The 21,483-nt window shown below is 33.3% G+C and overlaps 1 protein-coding gene across 2 annotated transcripts; it reads right to left on the bottom strand.

Annotated features, from left to right (window-relative positions):
* Positions 1 to 663: 663 nt before the first annotated feature.
* LOC149076318 (coronin-6-like) lies at positions 664 to 20,645 on the bottom strand. 2 transcript variants are annotated; one of them, XM_089243879.1, is made up of 11 exons: positions 20,457 to 20,645; positions 16,351 to 16,548; positions 15,557 to 15,809; positions 15,196 to 15,371; positions 11,743 to 11,859; positions 11,268 to 11,372; positions 9,314 to 9,459; positions 8,164 to 8,224; positions 6,840 to 6,941; positions 4,498 to 4,614; positions 664 to 3,533 (listed from the first exon to the last, which is right to left on the bottom strand). In XM_089243879.1, exons 2-11 carry the CDS (start codon positions 16,546 to 16,548, stop codon positions 3,351 to 3,353), a joined length of 1,458 nt encoding a protein of 485 aa, XP_089100005.1. In that variant the 5' UTR covers positions 20,457 to 20,645; the 3' UTR covers positions 664 to 3,350. The 2 variants fall into 2 exon arrangements, with proteins under 2 accessions (XP_089100005.1, XP_089100006.1); XM_089243880.1 differs by lacking the exon at positions 20,457 to 20,645 and adding an exon at positions 19,932 to 20,263.
* Between the last annotated feature and the right edge of the window lie 838 nt (positions 20,646 to 21,483).

The following is a 21,483-nucleotide window of genomic DNA, read 5'->3' as shown; positions in this document are numbered from 1 at the left end:
CTCACACACACTTTTTTTTTTTTCACTATGGCTCATGAACTCGACTGCATAGTGTTAAAATAAAAAAATCTGTATCTCCATCTTCCTAGCTATGTTTCTCAATTGCCGGGCCCTGACATCATTCATAATGGACCCGAGAGTGTGATTGCTGTTTCCTTTTCCATTGGTCATGTGTAATAAGTCACAAGTTGTAATTTTGGCATTCGTAAAAGGTGAATACGCGCGAGCTGGTCTTCCATTTGAAAAAGTCTCTCTGCAGTTTGAGCAGGAAAACCAACACAATATACACCATAAAAATTCAAACATATCTTCAAAACATGGAAGGCAGCATAACATGAACGCATTACGGCTACTCATACACTCCCATAGAACCAATTCATTAGAAATTCTATACAATGAAAATGTACGAGCATAGGTGTACGCAGAATTTTCTTGAGAGGGGTTCTCAGATTTTTTCCTTCTGAAAAGGGGAGGGGGTTCCTTTTTCTCTTGCAAAATACCACTATAATGTTGGCTCAAGGGGGAAGAGTAAAATCCCTTTGGGTACGCCAATGTGTGAGAGATACATGTGGTTTAATAGTATGTGCAACAGGAAATTCAATACCAAATTGATTTTATGATTTTAGAACTATATTGCCTAAAACTTAATAATCCGCACACACATTTTCAAAGCAAATTTTAAATTTCATTTTATTTTATATTTTCCAAAGGAAAATTCATAATACACAAGAAATTCTTTTTATACCGGAAAATTATTAAAATGGGAAAAAAATGTCATTCTCTCAACAGTGTAAATGCAGTATACGATGACAGTAAATTCTTTCAATGTTTATAAATGAAAATTTATGTACTAATGGAATGTTTAAATTGGAAGAACTATATTATTTAAAAAAACACATACACGTCACTTGCATTTTTTTTCCCAGCATACTCTTGAGCAAAATTCGCAATTCTTTACAGCTTTTGAGCAGGACAAACACATTAATGTGCTCATTAGCTTTCAAGCTCTTTGTACTGATAGCAAATATAAAAAATAAATGCTTATACATAACTTACACATATACATAAAATAACACTAAAAGGAATCGCCAGATCTTGGGTATTGAAATCAAATTCTAAAATATTTTATCACCGTTACGTTTGAGATAATTCAATTTTTCAAATTAAGCAGACTTTAATAGCCCAATAATTACTTAAAGCATTCTACGAATGCTATATATATAAAAATCGATTTCATGTTTAGAATCTTGAAATATTCTCCATATTTTGAATGCAGGACTTGACAAATTTCAGGCCCTAGATCGCTTTGGCAACTAAGATTTTACTATGGTAGAAAACAAAATTTTTAGAATTTATTTTAGCATATCTGCAAATATACAAAAGAGGTCGACAAGTCTGGGAAAAGTAGAAAATTTTGGACCTTTTTCCTGGTTTGGGGAGAATAGTTTGGCTTCCAACAAATTAGGCTAGTGCCAACATTTTTCTTCGATTTATCAAGCCCCTATTCTAATACCTATATTAACTTCATGGATTCTTACAATAAACATTTTTTATATCCTATATTATCTAGATGGAAACATATCCAAGCATGAAGGATGTTTTCAAGTGTCCAAATCTACATTGTTCAATTTCAACTGAATAAAAATATACTTGAGGAAAAACGAAGAAAATGTGATGAATCTTCCTTAATTTAAGAATTGAAACATCAATTTATAAATCATTGGATGAAGACAATGGTTTGTGTTCCATCAAAAACTGCTCACAAAATAAGTTCATAATTTTCGAAATTTCTCTTTGCTGTCGATTATTTTAATCATATTGCGCAGCAATAAAATCTTTCAGCAAAAATTTTCGATTTTAGAATAGTTTGGATATTTTATTTTGTTGCTGAGCAGCATTGATGTAAATTTCACAGGGATGCTAGTTTCCATGAACATTCTAGCATGATTGTTTCATATAAGGTTTAAAATCATGAAGTAGGCTATACACTCTGCATGACAACTTTCTCGTGTCTTGTCTGTCTCTCTATTGATTGTCATATAAAAGCTTTGTTACAGGTCTTTGATGGAGTTCCACCTTTTACATTAAAGTCATGAGTAATTGTGTGGATGAAATTTAAGTACACACAGAACAAACAAAAAAAACTAAATCTGAATCACAAAAAACGTTTCCAAATATTTACGACATTTGTTATAAACTAATTGCAAAAAAACTCATTTCTTGGAATTTTTTTGTATCAAAATCTTTAATTCCAACAAATGTTCTGTGCCAGACATTTTTTTTTAAGATGACTCCACGATTATTTCTCTGAAATTTCCCTGTACGCAACAAGGTAATCGTGAAAATCCCACTCCATGACTGACGTCCCAAGAATTCACTCCATTCTAAGATGATCCATCTTGACAAATGAATATGACTGATGATTATTTAAAAAAAAAAACTGACATTCCATTGACAAAACGAAAATTCTAATACAAATTTTAAAGAAAATAGCAAAAGTCTCGTCTACAATGCAAAGACAAATTGTGACAAGCACAGAGAACATGATTTTTTAGAAGGGCATTGAATTAGAAATATATGTGTGCAAGGAAAATAAAAAAAAATTCTTTTAATCCTATTTGGACAAAGATGAACACAAGAATAAAGAAAAACCAATTTTCTTCTAACATTACAACACAGAAATAAATATGACAGCTTGCATTCGTGTTTAGGAAATCAAGAAATACATTTTGTGATTTGAGTCTTAATTAGCAAAGGTCTGAAACATATTTATGGTCTTTAGGAGAAAAAAAAATTGCATTGCAGGGAAAGGGAACCTTTTTGCATTTTTTTAAAGGGAGAAATGAGAAATTAACTGGTCATAGAGGTACGCGAACAAACATAACAAAATAAAATCTCATTAACTACACAGCAGGTAATCGAGCATAAACAAATATATTAAAAACATTTACGCTTTGGGGGGAAAGGAAAAAATACTTACAAAAGAAACTAGCTATATGTATAATATAAACAAAAAGACCATCTGTTAAAAAATAATTTTCAAACATATATGTATATATATATAAAAAAAGCTTTACAGAAAAAGACAGAAGAAAAGAACGTGCTACAAGAGGTATATATTTACAAATCAAATTTTACAATAGTTACATAACAAAAGAAATGCTTGTAAAAAAGAGTATGAAAGTTTATTCACTGCGGGAAGAACGAAACTCGTACATTTAAAAACTTTCACAAACCACATTTTTTTTTTTCAAAGTACGACTTGCAAAACATGCACATCTCACAAATTTTGTGCTGAGCTAGGTACTGTTCATAAATTGGAAGTTTGAGTACAAAAAAAATTGGCAGCATCACACTTCATCTGGGAGAAAATGCTTCTCTCCATGACTATTACTTTGTGCCTTGTTGTGGATATTGAGGTTTCCGGTTCTTCCCTCGATCCTTTTCTCCAGCTCCCGAATTCGAGCTTCATGCTTCTGGACAGTATTTTTCAGTTTCTTAATTTCCTCGTACAGTTCTTCAACTTTATGAGTCTAATTGGAATGAAAATTAATTTTTTTCAACAAGCATATTTATTATATGTCCCTCATACATAAATCTTACTTGAAAAATAAAATAGCTAATTATGAAATTGAAATATCGAAACTAGATATTGCTCAAGATAAGCTTTAAATTTTAGGATCTCTTTAAAAATCTGAATGATCATTTACTCCTTAAATTAATAAGCTTATAATCAAATTTAGAGGAAGAAAATTTTCAGATTTGAATCTAGAAAATTACAACCAAATCAGTCCTAGCTAGAGGGGGGGGGGGGGAGCATGATAAAGGTTAGTTACAAAATAAAAAGGACAAACACACAGAAGAATGAATGCGAGCAACAAGTTCAGTGTTATACTTATGTAAAAGCCACATCTTTCACTCGAGGACTGCAAAAATTCACCCCATACATAAGACAACCCCTCACACAAACAGCCATCCTTAAACACCAGTATATAATATGGTATATTAGCTAATATACTTGACATGAAAATATATTAGCTAATAACAACTTAAAATTGAAATAAAAAGAGAATCCAAAACTCTGGCTTCTCATCCTGCCTTAAAAAAATTCAATGTAGGTCAAGGTTCCCATCCCTCTTGCCTGTCTACACTAGAGATAAGACCTTATAGAACATATATATATATATATATATATATATTGTATTGCTCCAAGTGAACTCAAAAAGGACAAGAATCTATTCGCATGATTCATTCTGTTGTAACATCTTTGAGATATCAACTCTTAAATAACAAGGAATTCAAAGAAAATTTCAAATCATAACATTTATCCCATACCAGAATTAGAATTTGCATCTGCAGATAGGAAAATAATCAGCACTGAAATCATTTTGCATATAAGCTCATGAAATACATACTACACTTTCTTTTGTGGAAATTAATAACAAAAACATTTATGGTATGCATTCATAAATACTTCAATGTATAGCAATAACTCACAGTAGGTTGAGGTGTGGTAGCAGTTTTATTGCTCAACTTATCTAATATGTTGGGTTTCCCAGTAACTTTGAACTCTTGCTTCTTTGATGACGGAACGAAACCATCTTTGAGCGACATCTGAAATAGAAGGAATAAACATATTGTAAAATCCACAAATGTTCATCTAATTAATATGTTAAACTAAGGAACACAAGCAATGCCACATCAGTTCATCTAGTCTAAAATACAAAAATTACATAGCTATTAAGACAAAGAAATTCCAATATCAAAATTGTTGATTTATCATTATCAATAAAATCTGCATAAATGATTCTTTCTCCCTCCCTTTGACATGCAAAATTTCATTCAAAACAAATCTAAATTAATTTCTAGATCATTGTTTTCCAAAAAAAAATAACCAGGACAATAACCCCTTTGGGGAAGAAGATAGTGATAATACATAGTTGTAACTCATACTTACAATATAGGTTCCTGTGAGATCACTTAAGAGGGAGATAAAAAGTGTTCTACATCTGGGTTTCCTAAAATGGGCAATAATGATCTCTGGGGGGTTGGAATGGGTTCAGAAAGGCGGAAGATGATATGGATGTGATATCGGATCTATGGATTATCTTAAGTTTGGGGGCAATGAGGAAAAAACTGAAGGGGGGGGGGGGCAGAACTGTTTTTTAAAAAAAGGACAGTTTGGGAAAGTCTGTCCCAGAAATACAGTGAAACCTAGATAGATGCGATATTCTGCGTACCTGAGGAAAATGTTGTTGTAGAGGGGATTATATTGAGAGCAAGCATTTCTTTCAGTTTTTCATAGTGAGTATCATCAAAAATGTACTCATGAGCTATTATTTTGTCCAATATTGATTGATTATTAAAAATTAATTATATGTCAGTTTGCTAAAAAGTTAAATAATTGAAGGCGGAGGGGAACCATTTTTACTACTTTCATTTAAAATTTTGGCTCAAGGGACCCCCATTGCTTCACCAGTGGTGATAATTAAAATTACTTTGAATGGAAAAAGCATTTTATATGACATAGCTGCCAACTTTTGAAAATGAAAATTCTGGAGATTTTTGCGCGAACCCATATTTTATGCTAAAACCACTCCCTAATAAATGCAAAGGGGATTTTTCCAAATAAAATAGGGATTTTACACACATGGAAGTTAAACCCTTGGGAATAAAACCCCTACGCACAAAACAAGTGAAATTAGTGGCCAAAACTTCAAAATGGAGATCTAAAAAAATAAATATTGTGTTCAATCAGAAACGCTGTGAACAAACATTCTGCGCAAACGACCCCAAAATCATCGGAAGATGAAGGGAAAAAAAGCGTAAATTTTTGAAGAACATTGACTTTTTTTGTGACAATCAATGTTTTTTTTTCCATTCACATGGGTGATGTCAGTCTTTCCACCATGGTCGATGTTTATGTCCATAACACAACTTGTACAAAAAGGAAAAGTCTGCCCTTTTCTGGAACGTTTGATGAAAAGAAATTCATCAGGAAATAAGTATCTTTAAAATTGATTAAATATGTTTTTGCTTAACAGTATTCATGTTTTGTTATATCGCACGTACGTAACTTCAACGAAAGAAATTTTGACCACATGCACGTCACCATAATCTTCAATTATTATCCAGGACTATTGGCTGCTAAGCTATTTCCCTGCACGATAAGACAAACTTTCTTATTACCATCAGAGGGTTTGTAAAACTTTCTTAAAAAGGAAATTTACCCATTTACAACGTGTGACGTCATTTCGAAAGGGAAACAAACAGAGGCAAAAGACTTCATGCCCCACAAGAAATTCCTTAGGGATGGTTTTTAAGAGGGATTTTTTTTAATGAAGTAGGGAATTTTTAAGGACAATTAGGGATTTTTTGTGATTTTTGTAAAAATTCAGGAGATTTAAGAACTTTTCGGGAGGTTGAGGGATGAAGCTAAAATTCCGGAGATTCCCGGAAAATTCTGGCAGCTATGATATGACAACAGAAATTCGAGTGATAAAAAAATTAGAGAAAATATATATCGCATCCATATTTATTTTATTTGAAAATTCTGATCGAAAAACATTTTTACTGTTGGTATATGACTTTGATTTACAATTAATCAGTATTTGAACTATTTTGACACATGAAAACATTAAAAAAAGAATTGGTAAAATGTTGAAAGCAAAAACTCTAATGATTTAACTACCTGATTATTTTCTAATGTTCATCTGAAAGGATAATGTTCGTTTGCTTTCACTATAACATTATCATCACTATAGCATAAAAAAAGAAGTTATCATACACAGTTTATTAGTTTCTTAAAATAAAAAAAAATCCTAAAGTCCCAAACTCACCAGAATGGGATCAGCATCTTTTCCTTGAATCCACTCCTCTGCATTTAGAGCTGGGATATCTCCCTGAGTATCAGGATAGAGGTCATCTTGGAAAAGTTCAGACTGAAATTTGAAACAAAACATGTTCAAAGAGTTTGAAAAAGTGATTTTCCTATGACATGGTTTCACTAGTAACTGTTACATGTAGCGTAGAACATAATTTTCCTTTCTCCACTAGCTCTCAGAAAGGGGTAATTTATTACAGATTAAGTTAGTCTAGAAACTGAATTTTTATTCATTGGGTAGAGAATAGTACTCACACAAATTTTCATTTTCGAGAAAGCAACAAGGTAGACAAATGTGATTACTAATTACTACTGTACGTAATAGCTGCCTTTAGCAAGAAAACGGAATATGAAGATACCAGGAAATTAAAAATTTATTCCACACTACTTATAAGCTATATTTTTTCACAAATATATAATTTTTATAGTTTTCTTATTAATCATTATTATTTGTATATTCTCCATTAGTGAGATGACACTAGGCGCAAGTCTTGTACATGGCTGTCTGGGTTGACTGCTTGAAATTTTATTTAAGGATTCTCCTACCTTTGAACATGGTGAAAAACTTTCTTATGTAAAATTATTTTTCCACTGATTTTTTTCAAATTTTTACCACATATTATTTGATTGTGTATGCTATCCTATTGCCAAGATACAAAATTTTACATTCCTCTGACACTTTAAAAAAAACCACATTAAAAGCAGCTTGCATGCATGATAAAGTTACATGAAATCAATTTAATTGAATAAAAAATGATCCAAAATAAAGAAAACTGTTCAGTTTATAAAATGATGGAAAAGATTGAGATTTCCTTGACTCAATCTTATTCAAAACTAAATTTTTAAAAAAAATCAATTTTTGTAACCCAAGTATTTATGAATGGATCTCAAATCTGTCATTTTATGAACTGAACAGTCCTTTATTTTGAATCAGTCTTTATTCAATTTTATTGATAGCATGTTATTTTATCATTCGTGCAAGCTGTTTTTAATGTATTTTTTTTTAAATATGTAAAACATTAAGTATTGCAGATGTATTCAATTTTGTATTGACATCGCGGATAGCATACGCAAATATAAGTAAAAAATTTGGAATAAATGAGTGGATAAATATTTTTGACAACATTTGTACATAAGTTTTATACCATGTTAAAAAAATAGGAGACCCCTTAATCGACCCCAAGGGTTTCAATGCAGCTACAAGAGCTTATTTTTGATAATTAAAAAACTAAGTATTCAAAATGGAAAACAAATTCAGTGCAGATGAAAACAAAAACCACCTTTCTTGGCACAGTGAATGCAATGACTTCACATAAACCTCGGGAATGTAGCTTGTAAAATCTGAAAGGCAAAAATAAGACACTTGAGGGCAGAAGTTTTTATTGAATACAAAACAAAAACAATATTACACAGGAATTTCATTTATATGGCTTTTTCATTCTCAGTGTTTGATGTGTGTGTGTGCGGATTGCATCTGGGTTCATCTCTAGATTTCAATAGTAATTGCGTGATAAATAAATTAAAACATGCAACTTCAGTTATACAGGGTAAACCATAAATTTAAACTAATTTAAAAAAACTGAAAAACAACAATTGATGTTAAAAATAATGAAATTTTAAGTTAAAATTTTCATTGATAGGGAAGTCTATTTAGCCATATTAAAAAATATGTGGAAAACATCCAGCAGAGAGAGTGTTCACTAAATGCATCTTTTCTACCAATGTCAACTTTGTAGTCTAAAAGAATGTAACAAATCTGTAATTTAATTTGCATTCACTATCTGAAAAAAGGTGATTCCCATCTTCTTTTTAATGGTTTAAATTTGCTGCAGGAAACAAGACTCTGCGGCATTATATATAAACAAGAATTTGAATTTTTCTTTCCTACATCAAAAAAATCTGACTCTTCGACAAGAATAAGGGTTTAAACCGCACCAAACCGCCTTACATCAATTTGTTGATTTTTTTTAAAATCTGTCCAAATTTATAGGAAACTGCACATAATTTTCACTTTGACTTCTTAGGGAATGAGAGCTAGCTGGTGGAAAAGAGGCTCATGCCCCAGCAGCAATCTTTAAAGGGAACAAAAGAAACCCCCATGGTTATAAAAAATTATCTATTTTTACAGAGGAAGGGGCAGAAAAATAGTGTCTGCCCCCCCCCCCCAAGGCAAAAATCCTAGTGTCATGACTCTGGTTCTGTGTATCATATGCAATTTACAGTAAGAGATAAGAACCACATAACTAATCTATTTCTTCTAAGAAATAGTAATAATGTTTTCATTAATAATTTGAAAGTTTAGCCTACTTCAAATGTCAAAAATGAAGAACACTTTTTTTTACAAGGAGGAATTTACAATACGAGATCCTGAACCAGTTCTGAATTACAGTAAAACAAAGTTGAGAAAAAAAACACAAAAGAATATATTACCGGCCTATTTCACACTGGCGAACATCACAACCTCGCTTCGGCATCATGCCCATACCACGCTGAGGTTCACTGGATTGAAATGTATTAATATAATGAATATACGGAGATTCATCAGTAATTTCGAAGTAACGGATGTTACTATCACCCTGGAAGGAATTTTTATTTCAATACATTTACCAAATATGAATTTTAACACAGCATACTAAATATAATTTTTGAAGAGAACTCAATACGGGCTCCCCCCATAAAACAATCATAGCCTTATGGAGAAAAAACAAAAATATTTTTATTTTTAAAAAATTTCAATTTTTTTTCATAGCATTATTTCAGTATCATATACCACTGATTCAAGCCAAAGCAAAATGACAGAAATGATTTGGTAATAAAACCAATTTTGGTTTTTCCACTGTTTCATATGATTCAGCATGATTGTTTTTCACAAATGAAGCACCTTCATTTCTAGCTCTTACAGAGCTTTGTAAACATTATTTATGACTCTGCATGTCTTAAAAATACAGAAGACAATTGAATGGCTATTGAGTAGCAGAGTCATAAAACCTAGAAAAGAACAATGTATTCAACTGCTTTATTATGGAAACAGTTGTTTCACCTACACACAAGATGTGCACCATAATTTTGAATGCTAAATTTCAGTTACTGTACAATGAATAGTCCAAGACATGTAATAAATAAAAAAAAAAATTCTATCCAGATAGAAGTTTTTATTGATTATTCAAAACAGTCACAAAATGAGTTTTTGAACCCTTAAGCTAGCAAAATAAACCACATGGACCACATACACATCCCCCCTCAAATAACCTGAAAAACTATATAATTTTTGTTTTTGCAGAATCATTAATTTCAATCTACTACATATGTATTATTTAGAAATATTTTGAGGATTCCCTTTTCATTTAAAAAGAGTTACACGAATTTTGTTGACAAGATTTGATAAAAAAATAGGACAAGTGGGAACTCTGTTAATAGTAACACCAATGTCTTTTCGAAAATTTCATCAAGATAGCAACAATATCAATCTAATTCAAATCATCAGAAAGCAATTGAGCAGGCCACTAAAGCCATCAGAAAGCAATTGAGCAGGCCACTAAAGCCATCAGAAAGCAATTGAGCAGGCCACTAAAGCCATCAGAAAGCAATTGAACAGGCCACTAAAGCCATCTAAAAGCAATGCAGACAGTTTGAGGGTTAGAACCATTGTTTGACAACTTAGTCAAAGCTTCTAGGAATAGCTTTCAGAACTTTTCCAAAACTGTTCATGTTAGCTTGTACTAAAATGGATTTTTGCTTAGTTTTTTAGCTTCAAATTAGACAAATCATTGAAAAAGAGTATTAACAAAGTAATATCTACATTAAATACGATAGGTAATTCAAGGACAATTTTTGAAAAGAAAATCAAACTAACCAAGTTGTTTCTTACACAATATACTGTAAAGGCAGAGTCATTATTTTATCTCAGAGTAGTCAAATTTAATTTGCATAGAAAAGGCAAATTCTGTAAAAAATGCTTGAATTTTATACTCAAGAGTAAAAGCGATACTCAAAGAGTAAAAGGTGACAGGACAGTGTGAGTTTAGTCTCTTTCAATCAATAAATGCTAGGTTGTCACAGTGAATTAGTGAAAGACTGAATAATGCTTGTAAATGCTAGGATTTCTTATATCCAATAAATCATTAATTTTATTGATCAGACATTAGGACAATTCAGTATTTATCTATCATTTACTATTTCGCTGTGATGGTATAATATATTATCAGTCTACTGGCAAAATATATTAAACATTACGGGTTGGCAAGATATAGGCGCAATGACTACCTGCCAAATTCAAACTATTCCACACAAGTTAAAGGGAAAATCTTGATGCGAGTTGTAATAGTAAATGAAGAAAAAAAAACTAGCAAACAGATTTCGCTGAACGAATATGTGAATAACTTACTTTGGCACACAGGTACAATAAATTCACATCGGGATCATAAAATGGATACAGAACACCATTGCTAGTGTCTAATGTTTCTAGTATTATAGGATCGGATAAGGCATTCTGCAAGAAAAGAAATAAAGGAAAAAATGTGTAAAATCTTTATCTAAAAATTTGTTTTACACTGTTTCATACAATGAAAATGTACATGATCAATGTTTAAAAAAAAATTCAATAACAATACACAGAACAATCATGTTTACAATGATCAAGATTCAAGCCCAGGCCAGATTAAATGAAATGAGCTTAAAAGAAACTTTCCACCATCACATAACTATTACTATTAGATATTCTGCAATTGATTTCACAATAAAAAAACTGATTCGTTTATTGATGACATTTTCTTACGAGTTAATTTTCTTTTTCCTGATATTTGATAGCAATATTCAATTCACTTTTACAATGAAAAATATGTAATTTATGGCATTGATACCTCCTTCCTGAGCGCATACTGCCTTTCACTCATGCGAGAAAAACCTACAGTTAATAATGTACCATTTCTTAAATAAATGGCTCTTTGTGGCTTCGCTCCCTCATGACCAGTCGATTCCTATTTCAAGAACAAATGTAAACATGAGTATAAAAATATATTTCATGCACTTGAAATACAGGGTGGGCAAAAAGTAGGTAGAAACTTTAATTCATAAAAACTGGAAAAATAACCGAAATAAAAAAACTGTTTGCAGGGTTACATTCCTAGGTCACAGAAATTTTAAGACTGAAAAAAATAAAAACAGCCAATAGGTGGCGCTGAAATACACAAGGCAAAGAAAAGATGCAAATAACGAACAGAATGCCTCCAAATCGTTTATTACAGCAGTATATGTTCCACATGACCACCACCACAGGGGATAACACATTGCAGGCGAGTCACAAATCCAGCAACGGCAAAGTGTAGCAGGTCCAGATGTATACATGACACCTCTCAGCGGATTGCATCTTTCAGTTCCAACAGATTGGATGGACCAGATCGATACACTCAGGATTTCAAATATCCCCATGACCAGAAATCTGGAGACTGAGGAGGCCATGAGAACCTGCAAAGCCTACTAATGATTGTCTTCCCCAAACATTATCAGGAATGCCTTGACCAGAGTAACAGCATGCGGCAAATGTGCCTTTCTTAAAGATGGTCGTCAGGCTCTTACATGATTCTCCAGCGTTCCAGTTTCCTTAAACCGCTAAACAAGCTTTATGAGGCCTGTCGCTGTTAAAGACCCCTTTTCACAATCCTCACATTCTTCTGAACTCTGAATTTATACAAGGCAATGGGCACCGATTCCTGGTTCATGTGAAACAACTTCACCAACAAAGCTTTATCCTTTGCACTCAGCATCCTTATTGAAATGTAACATTACCATTTAGGCCCCGGTGGAAATAGTCCTTTTCTAGTGATTTTTATTTTTTTATTACATTTACATTGATTCCAGGATCGATCGGTGAGATCATGTGCAGCCGATCGACTGCCATGTTTACGATATTTTGTACTGTCAGATGCCAAATATCATAGTTCTACAAATATTCTAAGTTCATGTATACAAATTTATTTGTCAAAGCGTTCTAGCGCCGCCGAATCTCAATACGGGTTGGTTCCGGTAATAATGTGAGGCAGGGAATTTTCCCTTATATGCCGCTAGTGTGCAGTGAGCAGACACGTTGGTTCTTGGACGTTGATCGTTATATTTCTCTCATTTCACCCCCCTTCGTTCCAGAAGCCATGAGTTGATGATTTAGTTGGGTGCCTCGGCACCGTTCTATCCATTGATCGTGCTCTTCATCTTCTAGTCAAAAGTAATTTGTTGTATCCTTAGAGACTTCCTATGTTGAAGTCTCTAAGATATCGGCTCCCATCTAAGATGGGATATTCGTCGAGTTTGTTGTATCTTTGGATGCATGATGCTGTTCCTATGAAGCTTTCCTTTCACCTGAAGATCGGACGGATCAATCAAGAAGTGACTTGTTTGTTCTTGTGACAGTGACATCCTGAAGGGTGTAATCGACAGACAGATTGGGTGAGAACGTTTTGAATCTGAGATATATTAATGCTAAAACTCTAAAGAAAATTTACCGATGCATGTTGAGCAGGATTAATTAAAATGTTTTGTTGTAAAATCTAAAGATATTAACGCTGTAATAAAAGTCTTAAGTAAATGAAATAGTTATCTCATGGTTGTCATCTGTCTGGCAAAATTATATTTGGGAAAGACAAAAATAGAATCCGGAAAGTTTTCGTTACACACATACACGGTTTACAACAGTGAACTGATTGTGGATTAGGAACACAAGTTCTTATAACCATCTTTTGCATATTTCTACTGAAGTTGCTTGTACCAGCGTCATCTATGTCTTAAAAAAATTCTTGTGCCCTAGCGATGCTAACCCTGCAAACCGTTTTTTATTTCGGTTATTTTTACAATTTTTATAAATTTTTAAAGCTCCAAAAAAGACTTTTTGCCCACCCTGTACAAAACACATTCAACAGATTAATTAAAAAAAACCAGACAAATATTTAATATCAAATTATAATTTTGCAACAGAATGAAAACCATTTGTGATCGACTCCCCCTTATGTTCTGATCAGGAAAAAGTTTAATTTTTTTTAAAATTGTGTTTCTTGGAATAAATGCTATAAAGTTCATATTTTTAAACTATAATTTTCAAGCTTACAGCAATAAAACTGATGCAATACATAGTTTTTGTCTTTAATCACATTTTTGCACATCAATTTTATTCAAGTATTTGGAGCTGATCGTTCGGCAAACTCTAGCAAATATAAGAGAAAAACATGTAGGGGTATTACATTTTGCCATGGCAAACAAAGATGCACATACACTAATGTATCATTCAACCCTTAGACACTTGAGGCTTCCACTATTTGAATGTGAAAGCAAAATGGTTAAAATTATCATTTTTTTTTCACCCTTCACTGTGGCACGAATACTAATGTGGTGCTTATTTTGTGGAAAAATTTTTTTTTTTTGATGAAATTGGCACTTTTAAATCTGATTAGAAGCCTTTTGCCAAAAGCGCTTTTAAAGAACAAATAAGAATGACAAATTTTGCTGATGATCGATCATTATATACAAATATTTTCTAACATGCTCCAACTTAATGTACTATATAAACCTAGAAATTTTTTTCGGCCTAATCACCATATTCTACATTATTTCCTTTGGCTCAAATGAGCCATTGAATGGCTTCAAAAATTTGTTGATTTTTATCAATTAATAGCAATTTTTGAGTGCAGGGCGTTAATTAAACTGACACTATTCAGTCATAGGTAGCTCGATATAACAATTAAAATAATGCCAAATTTGGTAGAGGGGACTAATGATGCAGAATAGAAATGAGGATTCCCCAAAAAAAAAATTGCTCTAAATGTTATGGATAGGGTGAACTTTAGGGAGGCACTGTGCAGTGTAAAAAAAAAATCCCGACAAGTCTGTGTGAGCACATTTGCCATCGTAAGCCCCACCATCACGCATGGCTATGCTGGCAAATGCATCGTAACAAGATGACTGGTTAAAGTCCTATACCAGGGATCAGAAACATGTCTGTTAATGGGGAGGTTTCACAGTATCTTCATGGGTAGAATCATTTGCACTGTTGTGATCTACGTATGCGTGAATTTGCATTTTGAATTGACCTTCGCTTTATACAAATTGTCAGCTATGTAGATACTTAGCACCATATTTCACCCATCAATGACATTTGGAACTATAATTATATTTTTTTTGGTAGGCGGGGGTCCTTCCCATAGTGACATTAGTCCCACTAAAAAAAGTTAGGTGTTATTCCGGTAGTTAGATCAAGCAACAGATTACTGAGTGGTGCCAGTTTAATTACACCTTGTATTTATATGAAAAAAACAAAAGAAAGTTCTTACTGCTTTGAGTTCTCCATTACGAGGATCGAAAATTCGTATCTTTTTATCCTTGCATGTAGTGACAAGGCGACTGCCATTCCAGTTGAAACAGCAATGAAATATCATATCGGGATGGTCCATCTGTGAAATCATCTCACCAGTTCCAACATTCCAAATAAATACTTTGCAGTCTGATCCTAAGTCAAGCACAAATAATGTAATTTATCAGCAAATATCTGGTCAAAAAACTGCTCTGACACAGCAAATAAATAATTTATTCACATTTTATAACAGATTTCTTGAAAAAAATTGTAAATCTTATTCAACCCAAAAAAAAACCACCAGTAGGGAAAAATTGTGAAGACTGCGACAGTAAACTTACCTGCACTAAGTAGTATGTTGTTGGCTGCGGGATGCCATAATACCGTTCCGGCTCTCCTCTGGTGCCCAAACAGCTCAACAGCAGGATCTACAAGAGGCCTAGTAAGCCCACCATCAGGAATGCACCAGACTCTGATCACGCCATCTTCACAGCCACTTGCAATCACAGTGTCATTGAAGGGACACCACGCAATGTCAAGCACAGCTCCTTTGTGACCAGCCACTAATGGGTAGTTCATGTCTAATCGACCAGTCTATAGTAATAGCAGAGGAATATGAAATACAGAAACCCATAACACAGGAGAAAGGAAGAAAAAACATTTTGCTTAAAATTTTATAGCATTGTCCAAAATTTCACACAAAAAAGTTATGAAACAATTCATTGCTTCGCTGTTGATTCAGAAAATGCTAAAAGTGACATTATTACATGAATTAGGTTGTTCTGTTCAAAATGCATTCATTTTTTTGATAAAGAGTTTAACAAAAGCTATTTAGCTGACATTTTTACATTACATGTAGTGATTATGAAAGAAATTCTCGAAATATAAGTCCCCTCCACCAAAGCAGAATATGCCAAAATCTGTGACGCACATCAAAGAACAATCAGTGCTACTGCAGAACAATATGGAAGAATTTTAAGACAATTGTAGAAAATACAATTATGAAAATTTTTACTGCAGAACATTTCCAGTCAGCCAAGGGCTTGTTGCAGAACAATGCAAAACATTCTGCTTTGGGGACAGTTTTTTTTAACCAGATCCTAATCAAGTTAAATGGACAAAATTTTAAGCTCACTTTCTGCAAAGGAACAACGAGAAATGCCCCACCGCCTGCTGCTTCGATTACAATCGCTAAGAACTTGGGGTTGACGGCACAAAAGTTTGAGTCCCATGAACTTTTTGTAATCTTTATATTATCATAACAGCTATCTCTTTTCAAGGCTTGGCCAAACACATGCCGGAATCGGCTGTTCCTCACTATACGGAAGGACATCTATAGAAAGGGGAAAAAAAACTTATATTGAGAAAAACAGACTGAAATATGCATTTAATTACAAAATAATTACATACATAGCAGTTATTCTTAAGAACTACGCAGGTAGTTGAATAGTAGAGGCCTCGAATGCAGATCAATATAATTACAGACACCCATAGGCATTGGCATACGCAAAGGTGGGGGTTTTGGGGTTCTAACCCCTTTCAAGCCGAGATTATAGTGTTATTTTGCCGGAAAAAACGTAAATCCCCTTAAGAAAAAAATTGAACCCCCCCCCCCCCCCCAAAAAAAATTCTGCATAGCCTATGCCCATAGGATCAAATGTTTTGCCCACTAATATGGGATTGATCCATTTTAATACAGTAAAACCCCTCTTTTAAGACCAAATAATTTCTTCGGATGTATTTGAACTATGCATTTCAAACCCCTGCTCAACTGTTACTCAGGGTTGGTAAAAAAGTTTTTTATAAAAAAAACAAACTGGGGTTTTTTTGGTTTAAACTGGTTTTTTTCGATAACATTTACATTAAAAACTAAAATTTCTGAAAAATCATTCAAACTTCTCATAAATAATTAAAATAAAATGTTTATTGATGTAATTAACACAATTCCCATATTAAAATTAATCTATAAATATTTCTTATATTTTTTAAAAAAAAATTTGCAATTTAGTTATTTTATAGCTTAAGGAAATATTTTGTTTGGGAATTCTCTTAATGTTAATATTAACCATATAATATAAAGATGTTTTCCCTAGTTACTCTTTCAATATGCTTAATTAGGACTATTTTGCAAAAACTATGATAACTAAGCAATTACAATGTGTTTAATGAAGCATAATTAAGCAGATTAATTAGCAATGATATATGATATGAAGGACGATTATAACTAAAGTTCTGATTTCGAACCACTGTAAAATAAGAACCACTGGTCAGAATGACTTGAAAATTTGCATGAATGTTCCTGGAGCAATGGAATTTTGTATGGCAAAGGGGAAAAGAATACTTTAAAATGTGAAATAGAACATGCTGTACTCATCCAGCACATGGGAAATTCGTTCACAGAATTGAAACGATAGCCAGTCAGGGCAAAATGATAACTTAATTAACATTGTACGATTTCATAATTCATGGAAACCACCAAATATATATATATATGAAGCTATTTAAACAAATAACTACAACTTACACAAGAAATGTTAAATATGTTGTCCACTGTGTTCTGGCTGTGAGGTGGAAGAACAAGTGCTTGTTCAACAACAGATCAGAGTAGGATCTGTCTTAATGCCATGGTAATAATGTGGATGTGCTTCCAATTCACCAAAGTTTGCAATCACACTGCACATAACATTTTGGGGTATTCCCAAAGCCAAAAACTATACTTGATTCAGCCAACAGAATATCCAGTTGTAACCATAGTGACACTCCCTTCCCCAGGTCCATTGTTTTCTCTGTGATTCCTCTGAGAATATGCATGACTTTTGCTTTTCTGTAGATGTAAACCATTTGCAACCTCATCTCATCACAGATTTAGGACATAGAAGATTCCAGAAACATGACAAGTATATTTGATGTACCAAAATGAGATGGATCCTCTCGAGCATCTGATTCATTAGTTGCCTTGTAGCTCACATCCCATCCACATTACATGGAGCTCAGCAAATTACTCAAGGACAATACATAGCCTAGTATAACACTTCACTCTCAGCTGTGAATACGAGTTGCTTTTAATACTGTCATCAATTTTATTATTCACCTATATCAGCAGATTCATTTAAAAGCAAAAGGTATAACCTACAGTGGAACCTTCACAACAGACAATCCCTGTCAGTGGTCACCTCCTATTAATGGACACTTCTGATGTCTGAAACAAGGCCTTGATGTATTTCCCTAGATGCTAAAGCTTCATTTACATGGGAAATAAAACATCCCAGGAAGTTATCGGTAAGAGGGATTTTTGTTTCAACCCGTTTGCATTGCATTTAGTTTATACCTAAATTTTTTTTGGATTTGTCAAGCACTGCCATATGCAATTTGGTAAGACTTGCTAACTTATACATTTTATAAAACAGCTATATTATAATCCCTAGTTGGCGAATTTGACAACTATTTCCTTTCTAGCCTGTTGGAGTTTTCTTCCTGGTCAGCCATTTTCTTCCATTGGCATTTTATTACTGCTAGCTATTATTTCTTTTTTTGCTATTGGTTGTTGTCTGAAGGTAGCATCACCTCTGAAAGTTTGCAGCAACTATAATCAGCAGAGTGCAGCATTTAAATTCAGTCTGTTAGTATATGCATGCAATTTTATGTTTTTTTATATGTTGTATTGTATATTCCGTTTACGGGATTACATATGGATTGTCTCAGGTTGTACACATTTGATATTTCTATTTTAAATTTTTTGCATACTGGACACTATATACCGCAATCATGTTTTTATTGAACCCAGTTTTTTTTTTTTGCCCTGACCATTAAATTTAAAAGAGTCCAGGTTTATATAAAAAATTTATAAATTATAATTACTTAAAAAGTAATTGAATTAATACTCCACAGAATATTTATATATCAGGAGGGATAGTTGTTTATATGAGACCTAGTTCTTTTTGTTTTTAATCCTGTATCTGGACTATATATAGGATTTAAAATTTTTAATCTCGATTCCCCCCCCCCTATTTAGTCCGAGAATGTTACTGTTTTTGTTATCATTTTTGTGTTTTAACAGCCATACCGTTATTTTTGGCAATTTTTTTCTTTGGCGGGAAAAGCATCTGAAAGCATGACTCCGTTTCACTTTTGGTGACGTCCTGTCAGGATTTCAGACATTTTTCTCACCAAAAGAAAAATCGTCATATAGGATTACACTATAGCTGTTCCGCTGTTTTAAATCATTCTTGGCTGAAATTTCACCGCCACCCAAATTTTTTTTTGGATTTGTCAAGCCCTGTTATATATACAACTTATACATTTTATAATACCATTTTCACATTACTATACCACTCAAACTAGCCATAGACATGAATTTTAAAAACAAATAAAGAACCTGTCCAAATTTTCTTTCACGCACACACAAGTGGCTCCACACAGAGGCACTGACATGATGAAAATATTGGGGGGGGGGGGGGGACTGAAAGTTGCTGGTCGTCCCATATATATATACAGGACTCAAACGCATATGCAGCAGAGATAAGGTACATTGCATTGTTTTTCAGAAATTATTGGGGAGGCTTAACCCCCACTTACAAAATTTATTGGGGGCTCAAAGGGCCTCAGCCACTAGGTTTCGACGCCTATAGCTCCACACAAATTAAAACATCAAATAGAATTTAAACAAGAGGTGCTTATTAATGCATCTTGTGAGACACAAAATTTAAATTGAAATACCTCATTTGACTCATCAATCCATCTTGACACTCCTCATGTTAAAGGGTGTGGTTCAAATTACAAACCTATTAGTTCATGGCTTAGTGATCATACATGTGTGACGATGACTCATAACTTCCCACCAATGTACAGAATATGTAGTAGCAACATATTTTAAAAGAATTTCTAAAAATTAGAGCGCAAACCAATCGAATATTTAGGAAACAAATATGATGTCGCCAACAAGAGGCGTTGCGGCAATCGCTTTAGCACTATCCAATGCACACACACAAAAAAACCACTTGTTAATATTTTTAATTCTTTTTCCATTGATATTAGAGCAATATTATTCCAAGAATTGTAATCTTTATCAATAAGCGAGATAACATTGAATGTCGTGGTATTAAATACAAGCCATTAAATACAACTTGGACGCGCATATGCATAAATATGTACATAAGGAATCGCAAAAATGTATAAAAAAAAATTATACAAGTATTTCCGGTTGGTAGGGAAGGAAAAAAAAAAGAATTGAGAAAAAAATACCTTTTATTCGTAGTGTTGTCTCCAATATTATAATATTGAGAATATGCGTGCGCCCATCAAATTTACAACATTAATGATAAAAAAAATATAATAATTACTATTTTTTTTTTATTGACACTATTAAAACTTAAGGGACCGGCCCAACCACTGACTTCAGCTATCTCACATAGCGTCGAGCGCACTGCGCATGCGCGGAAAATCCCAACATTAATGAATGACACGCCCCCTGGTGGATTTTTACCATTTATGGCGATTCGATCTCACAACACACACATCCCCAATCTTTTTTTTTTTCATTACTTTTCTTTTTACTTTATGATAAATGGAGCGTTTATATAAGGAAAAAATTTTGTATTGATATATATTTATTTTCTCTTTTTCCGGAAAGAAATTTACGATTTGGAACATGTGATTTTACAATCAAGTTGTATCGCCTTAAAAAAAAAGGAAAAACATTTGAACAAAGGGATCTATAAAGGACGGTTTTTCCCCCTTCAAATCAAAATTGCAAATCGCGCACAACGTGTAGAAGTAATGCTACGAAGCTATGCAATGACTGGTTCAGGAAACTGTCAGTTTTTAACAGAGCTGCCCAAAGCTGTATTAAAGACTAAAGAGAGAGAGAAATAAGGCTTTTTATTTAACTTATATTTCTTCTCAATGATTAAAGATCTCGAGCCGCTTTGGAGCATGGGCGGAGATACGGGGGGCATTGCCCCCCAGCATCAAAGGTGAAGTCGACAGATCTAATGCAATCTAAGGGAATTGTTACATTCAGAATTTATGGGGAAAAAAAAAAAAATATATATATATATATATTGCTACGGGGCCCCCTTCCCCCGCCGCAAAATTCGTTGCCCGGTGTGACTGCACCTGTCGCACACCCTCCTAAGGGCAGCTCCAAAGATTAGGCGGAGATAGACTTGGAAGTCTGGGGGGGGGGGGGCAAGATGATGATGATAACCAATTCTGGAATTGTTTCTTTTTTTCAATAAATTTTAGAATTTTCATCTTTTTGGAATTCCAA

This window comes from Pholcus phalangioides, unplaced genomic scaffold (genome assembly GCF_987345545.1).
Source record: "Pholcus phalangioides strain wild (caught in Gottingen) unplaced genomic scaffold, Ppha-v1.0 ptg000015l_1, whole genome shotgun sequence".
In the NCBI taxonomy this organism is placed as follows: domain Eukaryota; kingdom Metazoa; phylum Arthropoda; class Arachnida; order Araneae; family Pholcidae; genus Pholcus; species Pholcus phalangioides.
This window is presented reverse-complemented; position numbering and strand designations above follow the sequence as displayed.